The sequence below is a fragment of the Typopeltis vanoorti genome, chromosome 10, assembly GCF_054136105.1.
Source record: "Typopeltis vanoorti isolate ZY-2024b chromosome 10, IOZ_Tvanoo_1.0, whole genome shotgun sequence".
Classification (NCBI taxonomy): Eukaryota; Metazoa; Arthropoda; class Arachnida; order Uropygi; family Thelyphonidae; genus Typopeltis; species Typopeltis vanoorti.
The window spans coordinates 126085637-126106540 of record NC_143558.1 but is presented as its reverse complement, the minus strand read 5'-3'; the positions used below and the strand labels follow the sequence as shown (position 1 = coordinate 126106540).

General features: G+C 38.6%; 1 protein-coding gene across 1 annotated transcript in view; it reads right to left on the bottom strand.

The window, feature by feature from the left end:
• Positions 1–20904, bottom strand: part of LOC150102776 (protein sax-3-like) — a 137382-nt gene that overhangs the window by 27452 nt on the left and 89026 nt on the right. Inside the window, exon 5 of the mRNA XM_090398739.1 lies at positions 14473–14544. Coding sequence (XP_090254865.1) covers positions 14473–14544 — 72 coding nt within the window. The remainder of the gene's footprint in view (positions 1–14472; positions 14545–20904) is intronic.

The window sequence follows — 20904 nt, the reverse complement described above, 5'->3', positions numbered from 1 at the left end:
AGTACTTGGTGTTTAACATCACAGTACTGTTACTTTTGTCTGCCTTAAGTATTATGATATCTTTTTTTCTCTTCAAATTATGAATGGTTCTTCTATCTAAAGAGGTGAAGTTTTGGTATGGGGTTCTAGAAGACGAGAGTATTATGCAACTTTTTAATCTGAGGTCATTTGCTATGTGTGGTGGTAATAACGAGATTGCTTTGTCCAAACTGCAGATCAAATTTGGTACCGGAACAGATACTAAATCTACTTTTGGTATCTGTTCAGGTGCTATAGCATAGTTGAAACCTTTTTTGAGGATAGCGATTTCAGGTTTGGTTAAAACGTGATCCGATAAATTAGGAATAACTTGGTTATCTGGTAGAGAAGGTTTGGACTTAATATGGTTTGTATAAAGATAATTATACATCTTGATTTGGATCTGTTTGCCTTTATTGAAAACTTTAGCATAGCTAGTGTTGAACATTCTGTCTAAGAGTTGCCAAACTTCTTGGTCTAGAGAGCTCAAGATATCCATGAAGGATTCTTAACATTGTGAGTCTATTTGACTTAACAAAAATCTTGTGTGTTGTATCCTTTCACGAAGGAGTGAGAGAGACGTCTTGAAATAAATATTTTTAGCATATCTCGAATTGAATTGATGTTTAAAATACAGGAATTTAAGGATTATACAATTATCTCGACATCTTTTTAAAAATGTGAGACGATTTAGTAACCTTGCTTATTTGCATTTTAAGAGTTCAAAATGGCGTACCTTTATTTTTGTATCACCATTGATTCTATTCATAATGAGCGTGTATTTTCTTGATCACAGAACTAATGTAAATAACTATTCAGGAACATTGATCAAATGTACAGTATTTTCAGGGAGGATAGAGATGATAGAACAGGAGGAGGAGTACTGTTGATGATAGCTGATGTGTTGCAGCCAAAGAAAGTAGTATATCATGATGATAGACATGTGAATGAGAGTTCATTTGAGGCAGTCTGGTGCGAAATAGTGACCAACGCAACCAAATATACAGTTGGATGCTGCTATAGGCCAGGGAGTACGGGGGGAGATATTGAATTCATGCATCAGCAACTTAGTGCAATGAGTGAAGGCTTAGTGATTATTATGGGGGATTTTAATTATGGTGATATCAATTGGAAGGAGGAAATATCACGTAGCAAAAAGGAAATGGAGTTCATACATCTTCTACGAGATAATTACTTGAAACAGCACATAACTGAAGGGACACGTGGTGTGAGAGTGTTGGACCTGGTTATTGGTTCAGAGGTTATATGCATAAGTAAGGTGTCCTCGTTACCTCCAGTTGGTGAAAGCGATCATGTGGTATTGACTTGGGAGGTTGCAAAATCTGTGGATTTTTCTATTAAGAAGGGGTATGTACGGAACTACAGGTTAGGCAATTATAACAAGCTTCGGAGTGAGCTTGCAGCCATCCCATGGCAGAACATATTGCAAGGGAAAGATGTTAGCAGTGCTTGGGATAAAATCAGCGGGTATCTGAGGAAAGCAATATCAGATTGTGTCCCCATGGTCAGGAGGTCAAACAAGGCAGGCATTAGATGGATGAGCAGTAGTATCAAGCTTGAACTGCAAAAAAAGAAAATGTTATGGAGAATTTACAAGGAGAAAGGCGATCAGGACACCCATGAGCAGTACAAGGCTCAAGCTAGGAAGGTTAACAGCATAGTAAGAAAAGCTAAATCAGATTATGAGAAGACCTTAGCCAAAGAGATCAAGGGTAATCCCAAAGAGTTCTTCCGCTATGTGGCAAATAAGAGGAAGAATGACTTCGGAAGGATAACCTTAGTGGGTGCTGATGGTATTGAGGTGACAAAATAAGATGTAATAGTTGAGTTACTGAGTGATCACTTTTCAAAAGTCTATCACCCAAGTGAGGATATCTCTATACCTATAGCAATACCTAATGTGAGAATTGAAGCTAAAGAATCAGAGGTATTAAATATATTGCAAAACTTAAATGCAAACACTGCGGTAGGCTTAGATGGAATATCAGCTCGGGTATTGCGTGAATGTGCAAATGAATTGTCAACCCCTCTCACCTGGATATTTAATTTAAGTTTGAACTCTGGTATGGTCCCTAGGGAGTGGAAGTTAGGCAAAGTGGTTCCTTTGCATAAGGGTGGCTCTAAAACTGCGGTATTGAATTACAGACCAATCACCATCTCAGGAGTAGTGGTAAAAGTATTGGAAAAGTTGGTTAAAGACAAAATTCAAGAATGGGTGGATCAGGATATGATACTCTATAGAGGCCAACATGGTTTTGTTAAAGGTAGATCCTGCCTTAGCAATCTATTAACTATTCATAATAGAATAACATCTGAGTTGGACAAAGGAACTGGCTACACAGTGGTACTTCTGGATTTTGCTAAGGCTTTTGACAGGATACCCCATAGAACACTGTTACGCAAATTGGAGCAGATGGGAATGGATATTAAATTGGTGATATGGATAGGAGAATGGCTCAGGGAGAGATACCATAAGGTGGTGTATGGAGGAGCCGAGTCCAGAATGAGGCAGGTGACCAGTGGTGTGCCTCAGGGCTCTGTGCTTGGGCCAATGTTGTTTAATTTGTATATAAATGATATAGGAAACGGCTTAAAGGGAGATATTCAGTTGTTTGCTGATGATGCAAAGTTATGTAGTGCAATAAAAAATCAAGCTGATGTTGAAAGTTTGCAGGAGGATTTAAATAAGCTGGTAAAATGGGCAAAAGAAAATGGATGTCAGTTCAATGTGGAAAAGTGTAAAGTCATGCATTTTGGGATTAAAAGATTACCAGCTGTGTACTACATCGATGGAAAGGTACTCCAAGAGATTGATGAGGCTAGGGACTTAGGGGTATTGGTAGATAGGGAGATGAAGTTCAGAGGACACATTGCTAAGGTGTCCAAGATTGCACATAGGATTACTTGGTTGTTGAGGAACACACTGACATCCAGAGATAAAGAGGTTATTATTCCCCTTTATAAAGCATTGATACTTCCACATTTGGATTACTGTGCTCAGGTCTGGTCACCTGGATTCCTTGGAGATGAGGAGGCTGTGGAGAGGGTTCAGAGAAGAGTGACCAAGTTGGTGAGTGATATAAAAAATGCTCCCTACATTGTGATAGATTGAGAGCTTGTGGATTGCAGAGATTGGTTGATAGGCGAAGAAGAGGGGGATATGATAGAAACATTCAAATTACTAAAAGGTTTTTATAGGATTGATGCAGGGGAAATGTTTCAGCTGTGTGATAGTGATGGAAGAACAAGAGGTCATCTCTGGAAATTAAAGAAGAGTGTGGTTAACAAAGGTGTCAGGACAAGGTTTTTTGCCTGGAGAGTGGTGAATGAGTGGAATTCATTGCCTGACTTAGTTGTGAGCTCTTCGTCTGTAAATGAATTCAAGAAGAGATATGACAGATATTGTTTTGCTAGTTTGGGTCTCCCGCGATGAGTCTACTGACTCCATGGAGATACCCGTAATAGTAATAATAATAAGTATTTTAATACCGACTAGTTTCACCAAACTTAAACTATTGGCATCGTCAGAGTACAAGCACTGAGGTTAAAACATATTACAAAATAGATCTTAACTGTAAATTCTAAAAATTATAGTTACAAACTAAAATAGCATTGAACGTGAATAATACACGTATCGCACGTACATGATTTACTAGTTGTTGCTAAGGAACGTTCTATAGTCTCACAATGTTATGATTTCTTCATGGATATCTCGAGCTCTCTAGACCAAGAAGTTTGGCAACTCTTAGACAGAATGATCAACACTAGCTACACTAAAGTTTTCAATAAAAGCAAACAGATCCAAATCAAGAAATTTAACCATCTTTATACAAACCATATTCAGTCCAAACCTTCTCTACCAGATAACCAAGTTATTCTTAATTTATCAGATCATGTTTTAACTAAACCTGAAATCTTTATCCTCAAAAAAGGTTTCAACTATGCTATAACACCTGAACAGATACCAAAAGTAGATTTGGTATCTGTTCAGGTACCAAATTTGATCTGCAGTTTAAACAAAGCAATCTCGTTATTACCACCACACATAGCAAATGACCTCAGATTAAAAAGTTGCATAATATTCACCTCTTCTAGAACCCAATACCAAAACTTCACCTCTCTAGATAGAAGAACCATTCATAATTTGAAGAGAAAGAAAGATATCATAATACTTAAGGTAGACAAGGGTAACAGTACTGTGATATTAAAAACCAAGGACTACATGTGATATTAAAAACCATATCTTAACAAAAGATCCTACATTAAAAAATCACAATGACAAAAACGAATTACTACACAATATGATCAACTGGCCAACAGATCTGATTAAAAAATTAAAATCCATGCACCCTCTAACACCAAGACTTTATGGGGTTCCAAAAGTTCACAAAGATGGTCTTCCTTTATGCCCCATTGTAGATGGCATTAACTCACCTACATACTTATTGTCTAAGAATCTCTCTAAACTCTTACAACAACATATCCATAACTCAGAGAGTTATGTCTGAAATTCACAACATTTTTTAGATGATAATAAAAAAACTGCCATACGATCCTTATAGCTTCCACGGTGATCATTTGTTCTCCCACCACTTATTATCCTGCCTATCTGACAGGCTAATCTCACATATCAGTAGATCCCTATCTGTCAAACTCTAAAAAACCTCAATCTGAATTCATATATTCGACATTCCAAATTAATGAGACAGTCTTATCACTCACTCACCCTGGACTTGATAGTGGATAAGGATCTAAACTTTAGGGGACACATCGCCAAATGTGAAGACAACACAAAAGCTTCTGGAAATGATGCGGACGACACTGATATGTAGAAGTGGGGAGATTCTTGTTCTGTTGTATAAGGCTTTGATTAGGCCACACATGGACTATTGTGCCCAGATTTGGTCACCGGGTTTTCAGAAGGATGAAGAGATGTTGGAAAGGGTCCAAAGGCGACTGACTAAGGTAGTTTCTGACCTCTGGAATGTTGAGTATCAGTAAAGATTGAGAAGATGTAATTTGCAGAGTCTGGCAGAGAGAAGGAAGAGGGGAGATATGATAGAGACCTACAAGTTGGTAAGGGGCTGTTATAGGATCAATGGTGGAGAAGTTCTACAGAGAATAGTGGGAGATCAGGGTAGAAGCAGAGGTCATCCTTGGAAACTGTATAAAGAGGGTGTGAGTAGGGGAATGAGAGGCAAGTTTTTTTCGTGTAGAGTTGTGAATGATTGGAATGCCTTGCCTGAGAGTGTGGTGTCTACAAGGAGTTTGAGTGTGTTTAAGACACGGTATGATGAGATGTGTGTGTGATAAAAGGACCTCCCAGATGAGTCTTTGACTCCATGAAGTCTTGGGGTAATAATAATATCCTTATCACTCTGATAGTCAAGCGACCAAATCCAACCAGAAAATAAGACTACAATTATACAGTGGCGTTATCACCTCTTTATCCCTACTTGTAGTCTAGTACATTAAGGTAGCAATTTTTGGAGTAACCTTTACAACTTTTGTGCTGTTTCTCCCAAAATTATATCCACCATCACCAACAACTAGATCTCTCTTATTACGAATTGGAACACCAAGAATTGGAAGGAGAGGATATCATTAGTGCTCAGGAAATTGTGAAAGAATATTTGATAGCAGCAATAGTAAGCTGTATTCCATGGGTGAAGAAGCAGACACAATTTGGTGTAAAGCGGATGACAAACGATATCAAACAGGAACTGCAGTTGAAAAAGAGATTATGGAAGAGATGTAAGGAGAGGGGTGGAGGACAGATAGATGAAGAATATAAAATGCAGGCCAGGAGAGTGACCAGAATGGTGAGGAAGGCAAAACTGGAATATGAGAAGAGATTGGCACTAAGATCCAAAGAAAATCCTAGGGAAGTTTTTAGCTATATGGCCAGCAGGCGGAGAAAAGATTGTGGAAGAATGATATTGTGGGATAAAAATGGGAATAGAGTGACTGATGCAGAGGACATAGTGGAGTTGTTCAATGAGCACTTTATTGGAGTATTTCATCCTGGAGGAGGTTTTAATACTAGAGGAATAGGGCAGGTTCAGGATTTAGAGGTAGAAGAGGAGAGTGTGTTCCAAATATTGAGTACTCAGGATACCAGTAAAGCTGTTGAACTGGATGGTATTTCACCACAGGTTTTGAGAGAATGTGCTAAAGAACTGACAGCTCCATTCACCTGGTTTTTCAATAAAAGTCTGGCTGCAGGAAAGTTACCCAGGGAATGGAAGGAAGGAAGGCTTATAATTAGGCACTGGAAGTGTCTAATTATAGGCCTGTTTGTGTGTCATCAGTAGTTGTTAAGGTCTTGGAGAAATTAGTCAGGGACTACATACAGCGTTGGGCAGATGAGGAAATGTTATCTGTGAGAATCAACATGGATTTGTTAAGGGGCACTCTTGCTTTAGTAATATGATTGCCTTTCATAATAAAGTTGATGAGGGATTTTATAACAAAGTTGATGATGATGGAAAAGCGTATACTGCCATTTTTTTGGATTTTGCAAAGGCGTTTGACAGGATGCCACATGATAAGCTGATAGTTAAGTTGCGGCACATGGGTTTAAATGTCAGGTTAGTCAAATGGATTCTGGATTGACTGACTGATAGCTATCAGAGAGTTGTGTATTGTGGGACAATATCAAGGAAACAGAGGTTACAAGTGGGGTTCCACAGGGCTCAGTACTGGGACCTGTATTGTTCAACCTTTATATCAATGATATTGTCAATGGATTGCAAGGGGACACTCAGTTGTTTGCGGATGATGTGAAGCTGGGAAGGGTTATCACTAATAGTGCAGATGTGGCAACCCTGCAAGAGGATTTGAATAAACTAGACAGATGGGCAAATGAATGGGGATGTATGTTTAATGCAGCAAAATGTAAGGTCTTGAGATTTGGGACACATCAATGGGATGCTGCATACTCTATGTAAGGAGCTATACTGGAGGAAGTAGGGGAGACACGAGATCTGGGAGTGATGATTGATAGAAAACTGAAATTCAGGGTGCATATTGCAAAGGCGGTGAAGGTAACTGGGAGGATTGCTGCAATACTAAGAAGGATGCTGACCTGCAGAGATAAAAAAGTTATCATTCCATTGTATAAGACTCTGATCAGACCACACTTAGACTATTGTTCTCAGATTTGGTCCGCCGAATTTGAAAGGGATAAATTGACTGTGGAATGGGTACAGAGGTGGATAACAAAGATGGTTTTAGGGCTGTACAATATGAGTTACGAGGATTGATTGAGGGAATGTGGACTGCAGAGTTTGGTGGATAGAAGAAGGATTAATGATATGATTGAGACTTTTAAACTGTTGAGAGGCAGTTACAGGGTAGACATTGGAGAGTTCTTTCACTTGGTGGAACGGCCAGATGGAGCGATGACAAGGGGCCATCTCTGGAAGTTACGAAAGGTGGCTTGTGTGCAAGAGGGTGAGGAGTGGTTTCTTTGCATGGAGGATGGTTGAACCTTGGAATGCATTGCCTGAGAGAGTGGATGGAGCGGGAACGGTCAATGGGTTCAGGGAGTGGTAAGATAAACTTTGTGTTTCCTATAAACGACCTCCCACGATGAGTCTTTTGACTCCATGGAGGCCTGGATAATAAAAATAATAATAATAATTTCCTGTGGCCAAATTGCATGAAGCTACACTTAGAAACAATGAACCATAAATTAAAGATGAATGACAAGAAATTATATTCTTGGTTTAATCCTTTATTGAAGTCTAAGCAAACAAAGTTTGCGCCTGAAGTATTTCAGGACTAGGCAAATAGTATATAGAAGTTAATGACTTCACATCACTTGCCTTAGCATCCCATAATGCAAAACACATATACTTACGGACATGTATAATACTATGCATTATGGGAAGGGTCACTACCCAGACCAGTTTTGTCCTTTATTGAGGTCTCATCAGTGGGAGCCAGAACCAGACGTGATACCTGCGTTGAAGTAATGCAGAAGTCATATTTCCATATACAAGTAGCCAAAAGGTGTCACACATTATTAAAATATTCTTGATTAGATATCATTGTTGGAAGTTTTTCCACTTGGTTATACTATAAATTAATGAGGACAAGAAATTATATTCTCGATATCACCTCTGGATCTGGCTCCTACTAATGAGACCACAATAAAGGTTGAAACCTCTCTGAGTAGTGACCCTTCCCATAATGCATAGCATTATACATGTCCATATGGATATATGCTTTGCATTATGGGATACTAAGGCAAGTGATGTGAAGTCGATAATTTTCGCCGCTAGAGGGCCAGGGGAACGGTCGTGTTTTCAGGGAGCTCCCGAAAGCTAAGTACAATTTTGAATGGAAATTAGAATATATGTTAAAAATCATAACGTAATATTGTCTAAATTTGGTAGCTTGTTGTGTCTGTGTGATTTTGGTGTAAATTCCATAAATTAATTTAGTCTTTAACGATACGTTTCATATATTTGAATATGGCGCCAATGCGACATAAGATAATGGCATCCAAAAATACGACGCCATTGTTCAAAAACTATAATGTGAGAGAATTTGTCCAATGTGATGTGTGTGGAATGTATGCATTCCCGAATGAGGCTGGAGTGTGAATTGAAAGTGATAGTGGTGGGAGAATGTGTAGAAAGTGTATGCAAAGTGAGGAGTCGAAGTATGTGTCAGGTTGTGAGACAGTTATGGTTGAAGAAAGCCAGAATGCGAGTGAAAATAGTGGCCCGATAGGGAATTGCAGTGTACAAGATGGCAATGTGAGCGGTGATCTAAGAAAGAGTGAGAGCAATTATACAGAAAGAGAAAATGGTTTGAATGATAAAAAAAATGAGGAATTATTTGTAGGAAGTGAGATCGCTAGGCTGCGTGCAGTGATACAAGATGCACAGCGGCAATTAGAGCACCTGCAAAACTCTTTCCAGAGTGATTCGGCTAACGTAAATAAACAGCGTGGGCGAGTTTCCGAAATGAAGGAGAGAGTGTTGTATGGTGACTCGTTATTAAGAGGAGTAATAGATGGGAGTGTAACTAAATCGTACTTACCGGGTGCGAAATTTAAGGATGTAAGTGAGAGCATTAGAGTGCAAAAACAGAGGGTGAAAGAAATAACAATTGTGGCAGGTACAAATGAATTGAAAGGTGATAAATTTTTTATGAGAGAGGACTTGAAAGTATTGTTAAAGGTAGCGAAAGAAAAGAGTGACAGAGTTAGAATGGTGAGTCTGTTACCGCGGTATGACAGAGAGGAGTTTAGAAGGAGGGCCATAATCGCAAATGATATTATGCGCAGGTTATGCGGACGGTGTGGTGTGGAATGAGTTTGATGGGCGAAAGGACTTATACAAGATGGATGGCCTGCATTTGAATGGACTTGGTGTGCGGAGACTGGAAAAAGTGTTGCTGAATGAAGTGAAAATGGATGTGCAGAACCAGGGAAACTAGAACTACCAAGGAGGGGGGGAAGTGGATATCCAGACATCAGTGAGACAGTTGAGTGTAAAAATGTATATAATGTACCTGAGCCAGCAATAAGGACTAAAAATGGGAATGGGATATTTAGAATAACGCATCAAGATAGGGGTGGGACAAAGGGAACACTGCAATTCATGTATACTAATGCCAGGAGTATTAGGAACAAGAAGGAAGAATTTTTTTGCCTTGATTGGCTCTTCCTGGCCACAGGTTATTGCCATTAGTGAAACATGGCTGACGGAAGATGATATAGTTAGTGGGATAGAATGTGTAGGTTATAGTATGTTTAGGAGGGACAGAGAGAATAAAATTGGGGGAGGGGTGTTACTGATGATAGCTGATGAACTGCAGCCAAGGAGAATTGAAGTATTGCAAGGTAGTGAAAGGAGCTCATTTGAGGCTATTTGGTGTGAGATTGATACTGGCAGAATAAAATATACAGTTGGGTGCTGCTATAGACCAGGTGATGGAATAGATGGTGGAGATGGTATGCATAAACAAATTGATGAAATGAGTGGAAGGAGGGTAATTATTATGGGGGATTTCAACTATGGTAACATTGGAGGAGAGGACACATGTGAGGAAGGAAATGGATTTTATTCAATTATTAAGGGATAACTATCTGAAACAGCATGTAATTGAAAATACTAGGGGTGTGAGAGTGCTTGACCTGGTAATAGTATCTGAGAATTTGACTGTAATGAATATGACCATGTTGCCACCTATTGGTGAGAGTGATCATAAGGTCTTGACCTGGGAGGTGGCTAAAGGTGTGAAATTTGTGATTAAGACAGGGTATATGTGGAATTACCGTGCTGGCAAGTATGACAAGCTTAGGAGATTGCTTGGATCAGTGCCATGGCATGTACAACTGCAAGGGCTGGACGTCGATAGAGCATGGGAAGTGATCAAAGAGCATTTACAGGAGGTTATGGCTGATTGTATACCTAAGGTCTGAATAGTGAAACAAGGAGGGGTTAAATGGATGAATAACACCATTAAGCTTGAGCTGCAAAAAAAGAAACAACTATGGAGGGAATTTAAAGAAAGGGGTGACCTGCAGGCACAAGAACGGTATAAAGTACAGGCCAGAAGTGTAACGAGTGTGGTAAAAACAGCAAAAGCCGATTATGAAAGGAAACTAGCTATGCAAGCAAAAGAGAATCCCAAACAGTTCTTTCAATATGCTGAAGCAAGAAAAAAACTGTACATGGCAAAATGATTTCAAGGAATGACGATGGTAAAGAGTTCATTGAACCAGTCGATACAGTGGAGTTACTGAGCGCGCACTTTGCAAAAGTATATCATCCAGGTGGTGACGTTGAAAAAATGAAGGAACCATTAGTTTATATGGGAATTGTGATGAATGAAGTGGAGGTGAATAGTCTATTACAGAACCTTAATGTGAATACATCTGTGGGATTGGATGGTATACCGGCACGGGTCTTGCATGAAGCGGCTAATGAATTATCAGTGCCCTTGACCATGTTGTTTAATCTGAGTCTCAGGTCTGGCTTAGTCCCGAAGGCATGGAAAGAGGGGAAAATAGTTTCACTGCATAAAGGAGGATCCAAGACTATGGTTGCAAATTACCGACCGATCAGCATATCAGGAGTCGTTGTCAAGGTCTTGGAGAAAGTAGTCAAGGGAAAAATACAAGAATGGATTGATGAAAATGAGATACTGTACAGAGGACAGCATGGCTTTGTGAAGGGTAGATCATGCCTCAGTAACTTGCTCAAGTTTTATAACAAGGTGACGGCTGAACTGGATAAGGGAAATGGGTTTACAGTGATACTGCTGGACCTGGCAAAGGTGTTTGACAGGATACCACATGGAATTCTAATCCGTAAACTACAACATATGGGAATGGATATAGGGTTGGTGAGATGGATAGCTGGGTGGTTGATGGAGAGATATCAAAGAGTAGTTTATTCAGGAGTAGAGACCAAAAAACGGCCTGTGACTAGTGGTGTGCCACAGGGTTCTGTTCTTGGACCACTGCTGTTTAATCTACTCATTAACGATATAGGGAAGGGTCTAAGTGGGACAGTTCATTTGTTCGCTGATGATGCAAAGTTGGGGAGGGCGATAGTGAATGCAGAAGATGTCAAAGTCTTGAAAGATGACTTAGATAGATTGGAGTTCTGGACTAAGGAGAATGGATGTCAATTTAATGTGACAAAATGTAAGGTTATGCATTTCGGAGTGAAAAGATTAGCAGCAGTATACCACATTGGTGGAACTGTACTCCAAGAGATTGATGAGGCCAGGGACTTGGGAGTGTTGGTGGATAGGGAGATGAAGTTTAGGGGGCACATTGCGAAAGTAGCTAAATCAGCTCATCAACTCACTTGGTTGTTGAAAAATACCTTGACGAGCAGAGAAAAACAAGTTATTGTACCTCTGTACCGAGCCCTGATAAGACCTCATCTCGACTACTGTGCCCAGATTTGGTCACCTCGGTTCCTTCTTGATGGGGAGGAGGTTGAGCGGATCCAGAGGCGAGTGACTAAGATGATAGCAGGTCTATGGAATGAACCATATGAGAACAGGTTGAAAATTTGTGGGTTGCAGAAACTAGTTGATAGGCGGAAAAGGGGAGATATGATTGAGACATTCAAATTGCTAAAAGGATTCTATAGGATTAATTCAGATGATATTTTTGAGATCAGGACTGGTGGTGGGAGAACTAGGGGACACCCATGGAAGCTGGGCAAGAGCGTGGTTAGCAGAGGTGTTAGAGCTGGGTTGTTTACTTTTAGAGTGGTAAATGAGTGGAATAAGCTGCCAGAGTCTGTTGTGGGTGCTATGACAGTGAGCGAGTTCAAGGCAAGGTATGATAGATACTGTGAGAATGTTGAACATCTGTGTGAACATGATGTTTAGGGCCTCCCTCGATGAGTCTAAGGACTCCTGGAGTAGCCCGTGGTAATAATAATAATAAAAGTCATTAGCTTCAATACATGAATTGCCCAGTCCTGAAAATACTTCAGGTGCAAACTTTGTTTACACTTGTATAAAGGATTAAACCAAGAATATAATTTCTTGTCATCTTTAATTTACAGTATAACCAAGTGGAAAAACTTCCAATTACAATGAAGCAATATCCCTATTCATTCATCTGCCCAACATGCTCTAATTCTTGAAGTAAAAGCACATCAAAATTTGCCATTTCTTTCCCCAAACTAGCATTATAGGCAAACGACTGAACATTCTTATTCAAAGTTTGAACTGTATCATCTGTATTAAAAAATAACAGCAGCTCCAAGCAGAAATGAGTAGCACACCATGTAACTCTTCCATAAACAACTCACTGGCTTCATTCCCTTCTCCAAGCATCTAGTGATTATTCCTACCCCACTATAAAATCACTGTATAAAGATCATTCCAAATACAGTACCTCATAAACCGCAATTAGATCAAAACCCAACCTGCCCATAAGAAAGATTACTATGCATATCAATGCTATTTTGCTTTCCACAAGGGTGGTCTGAAAAGTTCTTGGCCTCAACCATAGATGGCAAGACTATTAGGAAGATTTTTTTTTTCTAAGTTGGTACATCTTTCATAAGCATCCATGTGAAATTGCAAGTTATTCTATCAAGTACTTTTATGCAGCTGTCTTGATAGTTATTCTATCAAGTCCTTTTTATACAGCAAAAGTGTTGTCTGTATCCCTTGAAATGAATAAAATTTAGTATTGTGCGGTTATAAAATTCTTTGTAAAAGAAGGTTTAATGCTGGTTTAAAAAAAATTCATTCGAAGTTCATGAAAGTTTATGAGTACTCTTCTCCTTTGTTTTCGACAATTAAGAAATGGGCTGCCAAGTTTAAATGTGGACGTACCAGCCTTGAAGATGATCCACATGAAGGACGTCCAAAAAGTGTAACAACACCAGAAATCATTGATCAAGTGCCCGATATGGTATTGGATGACCGGTGAGTCAAAGTGCGTGAAATTGCTGAGACTATAGGCATTTCATTTTCGCATGAAAATCTCTGAATAGTGCTTGGAATGTTTTAACAAGAAGAAAACTGATTTTGTGCATCATTTTATTACTATGGATGAGACTTGGATTCATCATTACACACAAGAATCCAAACAGCAGTCAGAACAGTGGAAGAAGCCGATTGTTCAACGCCAAAGAAGACAAAGTCAGTTCCATCAGCAGGAAAGGTCATGGCATCGGTGATTTGGGATCTAAAGGTATTTTGTTTATTAATTATCTTGAAAACGGTAAAACAATAACCAGGGAATATTATTCCGATCTTTTAACCAGACTAAATGAAAAAATTCGTGAGAAAAGACCCAGTCTGAAGAAGGAAAAAAAAATCATCCTTCATTAGGACAATGCACCTGCCCACAAAGGTATTTTGGCAATGGGAAAATTAAGGGATCTGCACTATGAATTGTTGGAACATCCACCCTATTCCCCAGATTTGGCTCCTTCTGACTTCTATCTCTTCCCAAAAACTAAAACTCTTGCTCGCTGGTCAGTGTTTTTCTTCGAATCAAGAAGGTGATTACTCGAGGAAGTAGGGGATTCATAGAGGTTCTCAGCTCCCCTCTACAGCTGTAAAGGGGAGCTGAGAACCACTACAGAGATGGGATAATGGTGCTGGAGCATTGCTGGAATAAATGTATTAGTCTTAAGAGAGATTATGTTGAAAAATAAAAATAATTTTGAAATTATAAATTCGCTTTTTCATTGTTAGGCCGAGAACTTTTCAGCCCACCGTCATAGTTCTAACCAGTCTCTCTCTTTCTCTCTCTCTCTCTCTCTCTACAACATGACACACAAACTCATCTGTGATTTGCTGTTAATGACCCTCAATAAGTTCTTATGCAGTGCTCCACCTCCCCACACAATTATCACTCATTAGAAATTATAATAAATTATTTCTGAACAACACTATAGATGACAATTAACTGAAACTCATACTAACCAGACACTCTTGTATCATATACCTGTCCTTCACTTTCTGAAATTGGTGCAACTTCTTCATGTTTGATAATGGCTAAAATAAATAAACTGAATTAATATCTGAAAGCATTGAAATTATGTGTAGATATGGAATACCTTTTCAACTCTATACTTGAAGTGAAAAACTTAATAAATCAAATAAAACTAAGAGAATGGGAGGGGGGGGGGAATGGTATCAGAAAACAGTTAGTACACAAGTAATTGAGGGCTAGTACACATAAAAATGATTACTGTTAAGAGTTTGTAAAATTTCACAAAAATATAAAATGCATGCACTGCTTAGAAAGAAGTCAACAGACACCACCATGAGCAAAATGCATCATGCCATGTAATGAGTCATGTGTTTGTAGTTGATAAAAATTGGACGAATATGATGCTCCCAAGTCAGTGCAACTGTGTCTGGGTGAAATGGCTATGAGAAGGGAACTAACGAAATTTGAAAGAGCATTGTGATGGGATGGCATGTTGCATGCAAACTGTTGATGAACTGAGCCATCCCAAGTCAACAAACATTGATACCATACTGAGATGAAAGAGCAGAGAGTTAACTGTAAGTGCTATCCGAACTGGACAATCCACCACACTCACCAAACATGACCACAGAGTGCTATGAAGGATAATATGCAAAAAACCACCATTCATCAACTGAAATGTTGAATGAGGAGTTCTGGCATCGACTGGGATATGAATCTGCATGAAAACATTCAGAACTGAGGCTCACAACATGGGTTTACATGGTAAGACCGCAATATGCAAACCCCACATTACCTGAACCAATATACATCATTGTCTTCAGTGATGCAAAGAGTGATGAAACACCCTCTATCAAGCAGATGGATGAGTGTGGGTGTGGTAGATGCCTGGTAAAATAAAAACTAAGTCCCAGTGGCATGCAAATTATTCTTTTTTTTTCTTTTTGTTCAAATGGCAGAACAAAATACCAAACAAAAGCAATCCTGCTTACATGATAAGGTGAAACAAATGCACTGGATAATTATTATTATTATCATCCAGGCCCTGGAATCGCCATTACACACCAGAATCCAAACAACAGTCAAAATAGAAGGGAGATTCATGTACAGTAATAATCTTGGACTTTGCAAATACATTTGATAGATTACCAACATGACAAGTTGGTGTATAAGTTGCAGAAGATGGGAGACTGCATAACAAATTGGTTAGCTGGATTGAACAGTGGCATTCTGAATGATACCAGCAAGTTGTTCATGATGGAGTAGTGTCTCAGAAAAGTAATGTGACCAGTAGCATGCCTCATGGTTCTGTTTTCATGTCCTTGCTATTATTTAACTTTGTTAATGATATTTCATATTGATTGATTGGGGATCTTCAAATGTTTGCTGACAATGCAAAGTTAATTAGAATTATAAGCAGTACTCCTAATGTTAATTTCCTATGGGAAGATCTGAATAGAATTTTATCCTGGACAAAAGAGTGGCAGTTGTAGTTTTCATTGTGATATAGAGACAGTAGATGAGATCAAGAGACAAATGACCAAAAGAATATCAGGAATCTGGAATGTTGGTTATGAAGAGTGGTCGAGGGAATGTACACTGCAGAGTTTAAGAGAAAGGAGGAAAAGAGGTGATAAGAAGAAGCCTTCAAGTTAGTGAAGGGAATTTATCAGAATAATACAGAAGGGATTATAAAAAGAGGGGGAAATGGGACAGGAAGAATGAGAGGCTATTTCTGGAAAAAGTTGTGAAAAGATGTGTTGAAGAAGGATGTGAGCACTCTGATGTTCTAAGTTGATTTAAAAATTTATATGCATTACAACTTTATTTGTTTTTTGTCTTGTAAACTAAGACAAAGTTTTCTGTGTACATTTTATAATCAGGGTACTTTATAATTCAGGCCATACTGAGTCAATGGGGCAGCCCATCAAAAATCCATTACAAGTAAATTCCATTTTGCTGTTATTTTATTTAGGTGCATACATGGAGTCTTAGGACTCGGGGTGGGAAGGGGGACAAACTACTCACAATAATGCACTTTTACGTTTGCAATCTTTTGTGAATGGGATTCACACACATGTGCACACACACACATATAGATATCATCATCATCATAAAATTTCTGACCTGCACCCTCAGAGGAAGTAGAGGATATAATAAGTTTTAAAAGAGGTATACCGTGAGTAGACATATCGCTACAAAATTAATAACGGAAAAAACTCATGTACAAAGATTATTTAATAGTATAATTTTCGTGTGTCACAGGCATCTTCAGTATATATTAAGCTCAAATTAAACAATAACTGACAATTCCAAAAAGCGCCACCTAAGTAGCTGGTGTAAGATAACCAAAAAGGTCAATAAATTTCCTCAAAAAAATAAAAATAAATAAAAATAAAAAAATAAATAAAATAAAAATAAATAAAAATCAAAAAATCAATACAATAAAAAGTTAGGAAACATTAGCTGATTTGTAAAGTAATATCTCCCATAAAGGGGGTAGATGTAAGCCATCGGACCTGTTTAAGTTAGGAGAATGAAGCAGAGTTTCACATGTTTCTTTATAAAGGCGTTCCATGAGGAATTGACTTTTGTGAAGAAGTCTTGTCTTTCTCCAATGAACGCTATGTCTAGTTAAGATGGCATTCTGCAAGTCCAGACTTTTCAGGTTTAAAGTATTCAGTATAAGATTGGTGTTCTTCTAGCCAAATAGAGGCAAATCTTCCTGTTTGTCTGAAATAAGATAATCCACAAGAGCACAGAATGGTAGACACCTGGATGATTAAGATGTGGAAGCTTGTCCTTAGGAGAAGTGAGAAAGGTGGAGATTTTTCTAAACGGTCGAAAGGCAACAAAAATATTCAGTGGTTTTAAAACTTTTACTATACATTCACTGATGCCTTGTACATAAGGGATAGGAATGCGCATTATTGCTTCTGTGTTTGAAGAGGAAGACATATTAAAACTACTCAAAGTTCTTTTAATGAAGCAATTCTTATAGCCATTAGATAGAAAGGAAGAAGTAATATATTGCAGTTCTTTCTGTAAAAGATCGTCTGAAGAACAAAAGGAGTGGGCCCAATGAACCAGTGTTTTAATAGTTCCTGCCTTTTGACTGGGATGGTGATGAGATTCTGCATGGATATAATGGCCTGTATGAGTCTTCTTTCTATAAACTGAGAAATGTAGGTTACCATCTGGTTGGCGAAGAATTAGAAATATTATCCCTTTATCCAGCTTTATCCATCTTTACTATGAGCAGCCCGGTATTGTACTCCCCAGGTATTTGCTTACGCTTGGACTCGCTGAACTTTTATAGCTTGCTATATTTGGCATGAAACTCTTTGATTTCTATCTTAGAATTTCTTATTCGGCTTTGAAATAATGTGGGATTAAATATCCCCTTAATTTAAATAATTTTTACATCGCCGAAGTGAAGCCTTTTGGCTCTTTATTTCATTAATTTATTTGTGCACCTCTTTAACAACTCGTACTGTAAAGTATTAAAGCTATTATCACTACAATCTTGGTATTTATCAGTCTACCTACTCACTGATGAGACCTCAATAAAGATTGAAACCGGTCTGGGTAGTGACCTATCTCCCTTAATGTAAAACAACATACCTAGGGGATGAGTTTTACATTAGGGTTAATACAAAGAATAGTGATCCTAGCTTTATCCACCTTTACTACGAGTTGCCTGGTATTGCACTACCCAGGTATTTGCTTACGCTTAAACTCGCCGAACTTTTATAGCTTGCAATATTCAGCATAAAACTCTTTGATTTCTATTTTAGGGTTTCTTATTCGGCTTTGAAATAATGTGGGATTAAATATCCCCTTAATTTAAATAATTTTTACATCGCCGAAGTGAAGCCTTTTGGCTCTTTATTTCATTAATAAATTTATCTTCTTGTGTTTCCTTCAACTCTAACTGCTGACTTACAAATCAAATACAGATTACATGTTGTTCAATATAATATCCCATCTACAGCATACAATTATACTGTTTTAGACAGCTTTTCTCTTAGCACCTTGTCATACACCTTTTCCAGATGCACAAAACTTAAATACAGATCCTTCTTATATTCTCATGATTTCTCAACTATTTATCATAAAGTAAAAATTTGATCCTGATAACCTCTACGTGGCCTGAATCCAGCTTATTCTTCTCCAAGCTTACCTACCACAGTTTTTCATGGGCATTTCTCAAATATACTTGCATAAATATTACCAGTAGCAATCAGTAAGGAAACTGAAATGCCTCTGTAATTCTCACATTCAATTTTATTTCCCTTTGGGTTAGATGTTAATAAGGGTGGCTCTAAAACTGCAGTAGTTAATTACAGACCAATCACCATCTCAGGAGTAGTAGTAAAAGTATTGGAAAAGTTGGTTAAAGACAAAATTCAAGAATGGGTGGATCAGGATATGATACTCTATAGAGGCCAACATGGTTTTGTTAAAGGTAGATCCTGCCTTAGCAATCTATTAACTTTTCATAATAGAATTACATCTGAGTTGGACAAAGGAACTGGCTACACAGTAGTACTTCTGGATTTTGCTAAGGCTTTTGACAGGATACCCCATGGAACACTGTTGCACAAATTGGAGCAGATGGGAATGGATACTAAATTGGTCATATGGATAGGAGAATGGCTCAGTGAGAGATACCAGAAGGTGGTGTATGGAGAAGCCATGTTCAGGATGAGGCAGGTGGCCAGTGGGCCATTGTTATTTAATTTGTATATAAATGATATAGGAAATGGCTTAAAGGGAGATATACAGTTGTTTGCTGATGATTCAAAGTTGGGTAGCGCAATAAAAAATCAAGCTGATGTTGAAAGTTTGTAGGATGATTTAAATAAGCTGGTAGAATGGGCAAAAGGTAATGTCATTTCAATGTAGAAAAGTGTAAAGTCATGCATTTTGGGATTAAAAGATTACCAGCTGTGTACTACATTGATGGAACAGTACTCCAAGAGATTGATGAGGCTAGGGACTTAGGGGTGTTGGTAGATAGGGAGATGAAGTTCAGGGGACATATTGCTAAGGTGTCTAAAATTGCACATAGGATTACTTAGTTGTTGAGGAACATACTGACATCCAGAGTTAAAGAGGTTATTATTCCCCTTTAAAAAGCATTGATACTTCCACATTCAGGTATCAATCATCCATATCAATCACCCAGGTCAATATCAATCAATCCAGGTGACCAGACTCAGGTCTGGTCACCTGGATTCCTTGGAGATGAGGAAGCTGTGGAGAGGTTTCAGAGAAGAGTGATTAAGTTGGTGAGTGATGTAAAAAAATGCTCCCTACATTGATAGATTGAGAGCTTGTGGATTGCAGAGGTTGGTTGATAGGCGGAGAAGAGCGGATATGATAGAAACATTTAAATTACTGAAAGGTTTTTATAGGATTGATGCAGGGGAAATGTTTCAGCTGTGTGATAGTGATGGAAGAACAAGAGGTCATCGCTGGAAATTAAAAGAAGAGTGTGGTTAACAAGGGTGTGAGAACAAGGTTTTTGCCTGGAGGGTGGTGAATGAGTAAAATTTATTGCCTGACGTAGTTGTGGTGCAGGTGAGAAATTTATTGCCTGAGGTGCAGGTGAGAACTAAGATTTTTTACTTTATTAATTCACTTAAGGAATTGAACAACTTAGATACGAATATAAATTAAATTACACTTAATAAATATTTCCGATATTTCGGCAGTGTCACGTTGCCATCTTCAAATCATCTCTTCATTCTCAGTTACTGTGTTGTCGTGCACGTAGGCACGACAACACAGTAACTGAGAATGAAGAGATGAAGCTATTGTTCTCCTAAAAGTCCTGATGGTGCCCCCTAGTGGGCTAAACAGCAAACCTTGAGCCCAACGGCATCAAAGGGCCGTTGGGCTCAAGGTTTGCTGATGTAAGCCTCCCAAATTTGGGGCAGTCGCATACAACCAAATTTGTTAAGGTTTGGAGAGTTTCTTAGGGCTGACGCTGATTCCATAAATAGTCTTTCGAATTTATATTTGCTACGGTGTATTACTGTAGCTTTCTTCCACCGTATCCTGTGGCGTGTATCCAGAGCATAGTCTGCACGACCAGAATGGCTGTACTTGTGAAAACAGATGTAGTCCTTGTGTTCAGAAATTCTGATATTCGCTCTCCTGCCTGTTTGGCCAAAGTAAGACTATTTACAGCTGCAAGGGAGCTGGTATACACCAGGTAGGTCTTTAGTGGAACAGATAAGGGATGCCAATTTTCTGTACGGCCTGTAACAGGAGGTCAGGTCATGTTGTTTTAAGATTTTGATAATTTTTTCCGAGGTGCCTAGGATGTAGAGAATGGTGATAGATTTAGAGTAATCCTTGTTGTGTGTGTGTGTGGGGGGGGGGGGGCTGTGGTTTGTAGGTTTCAATATTTT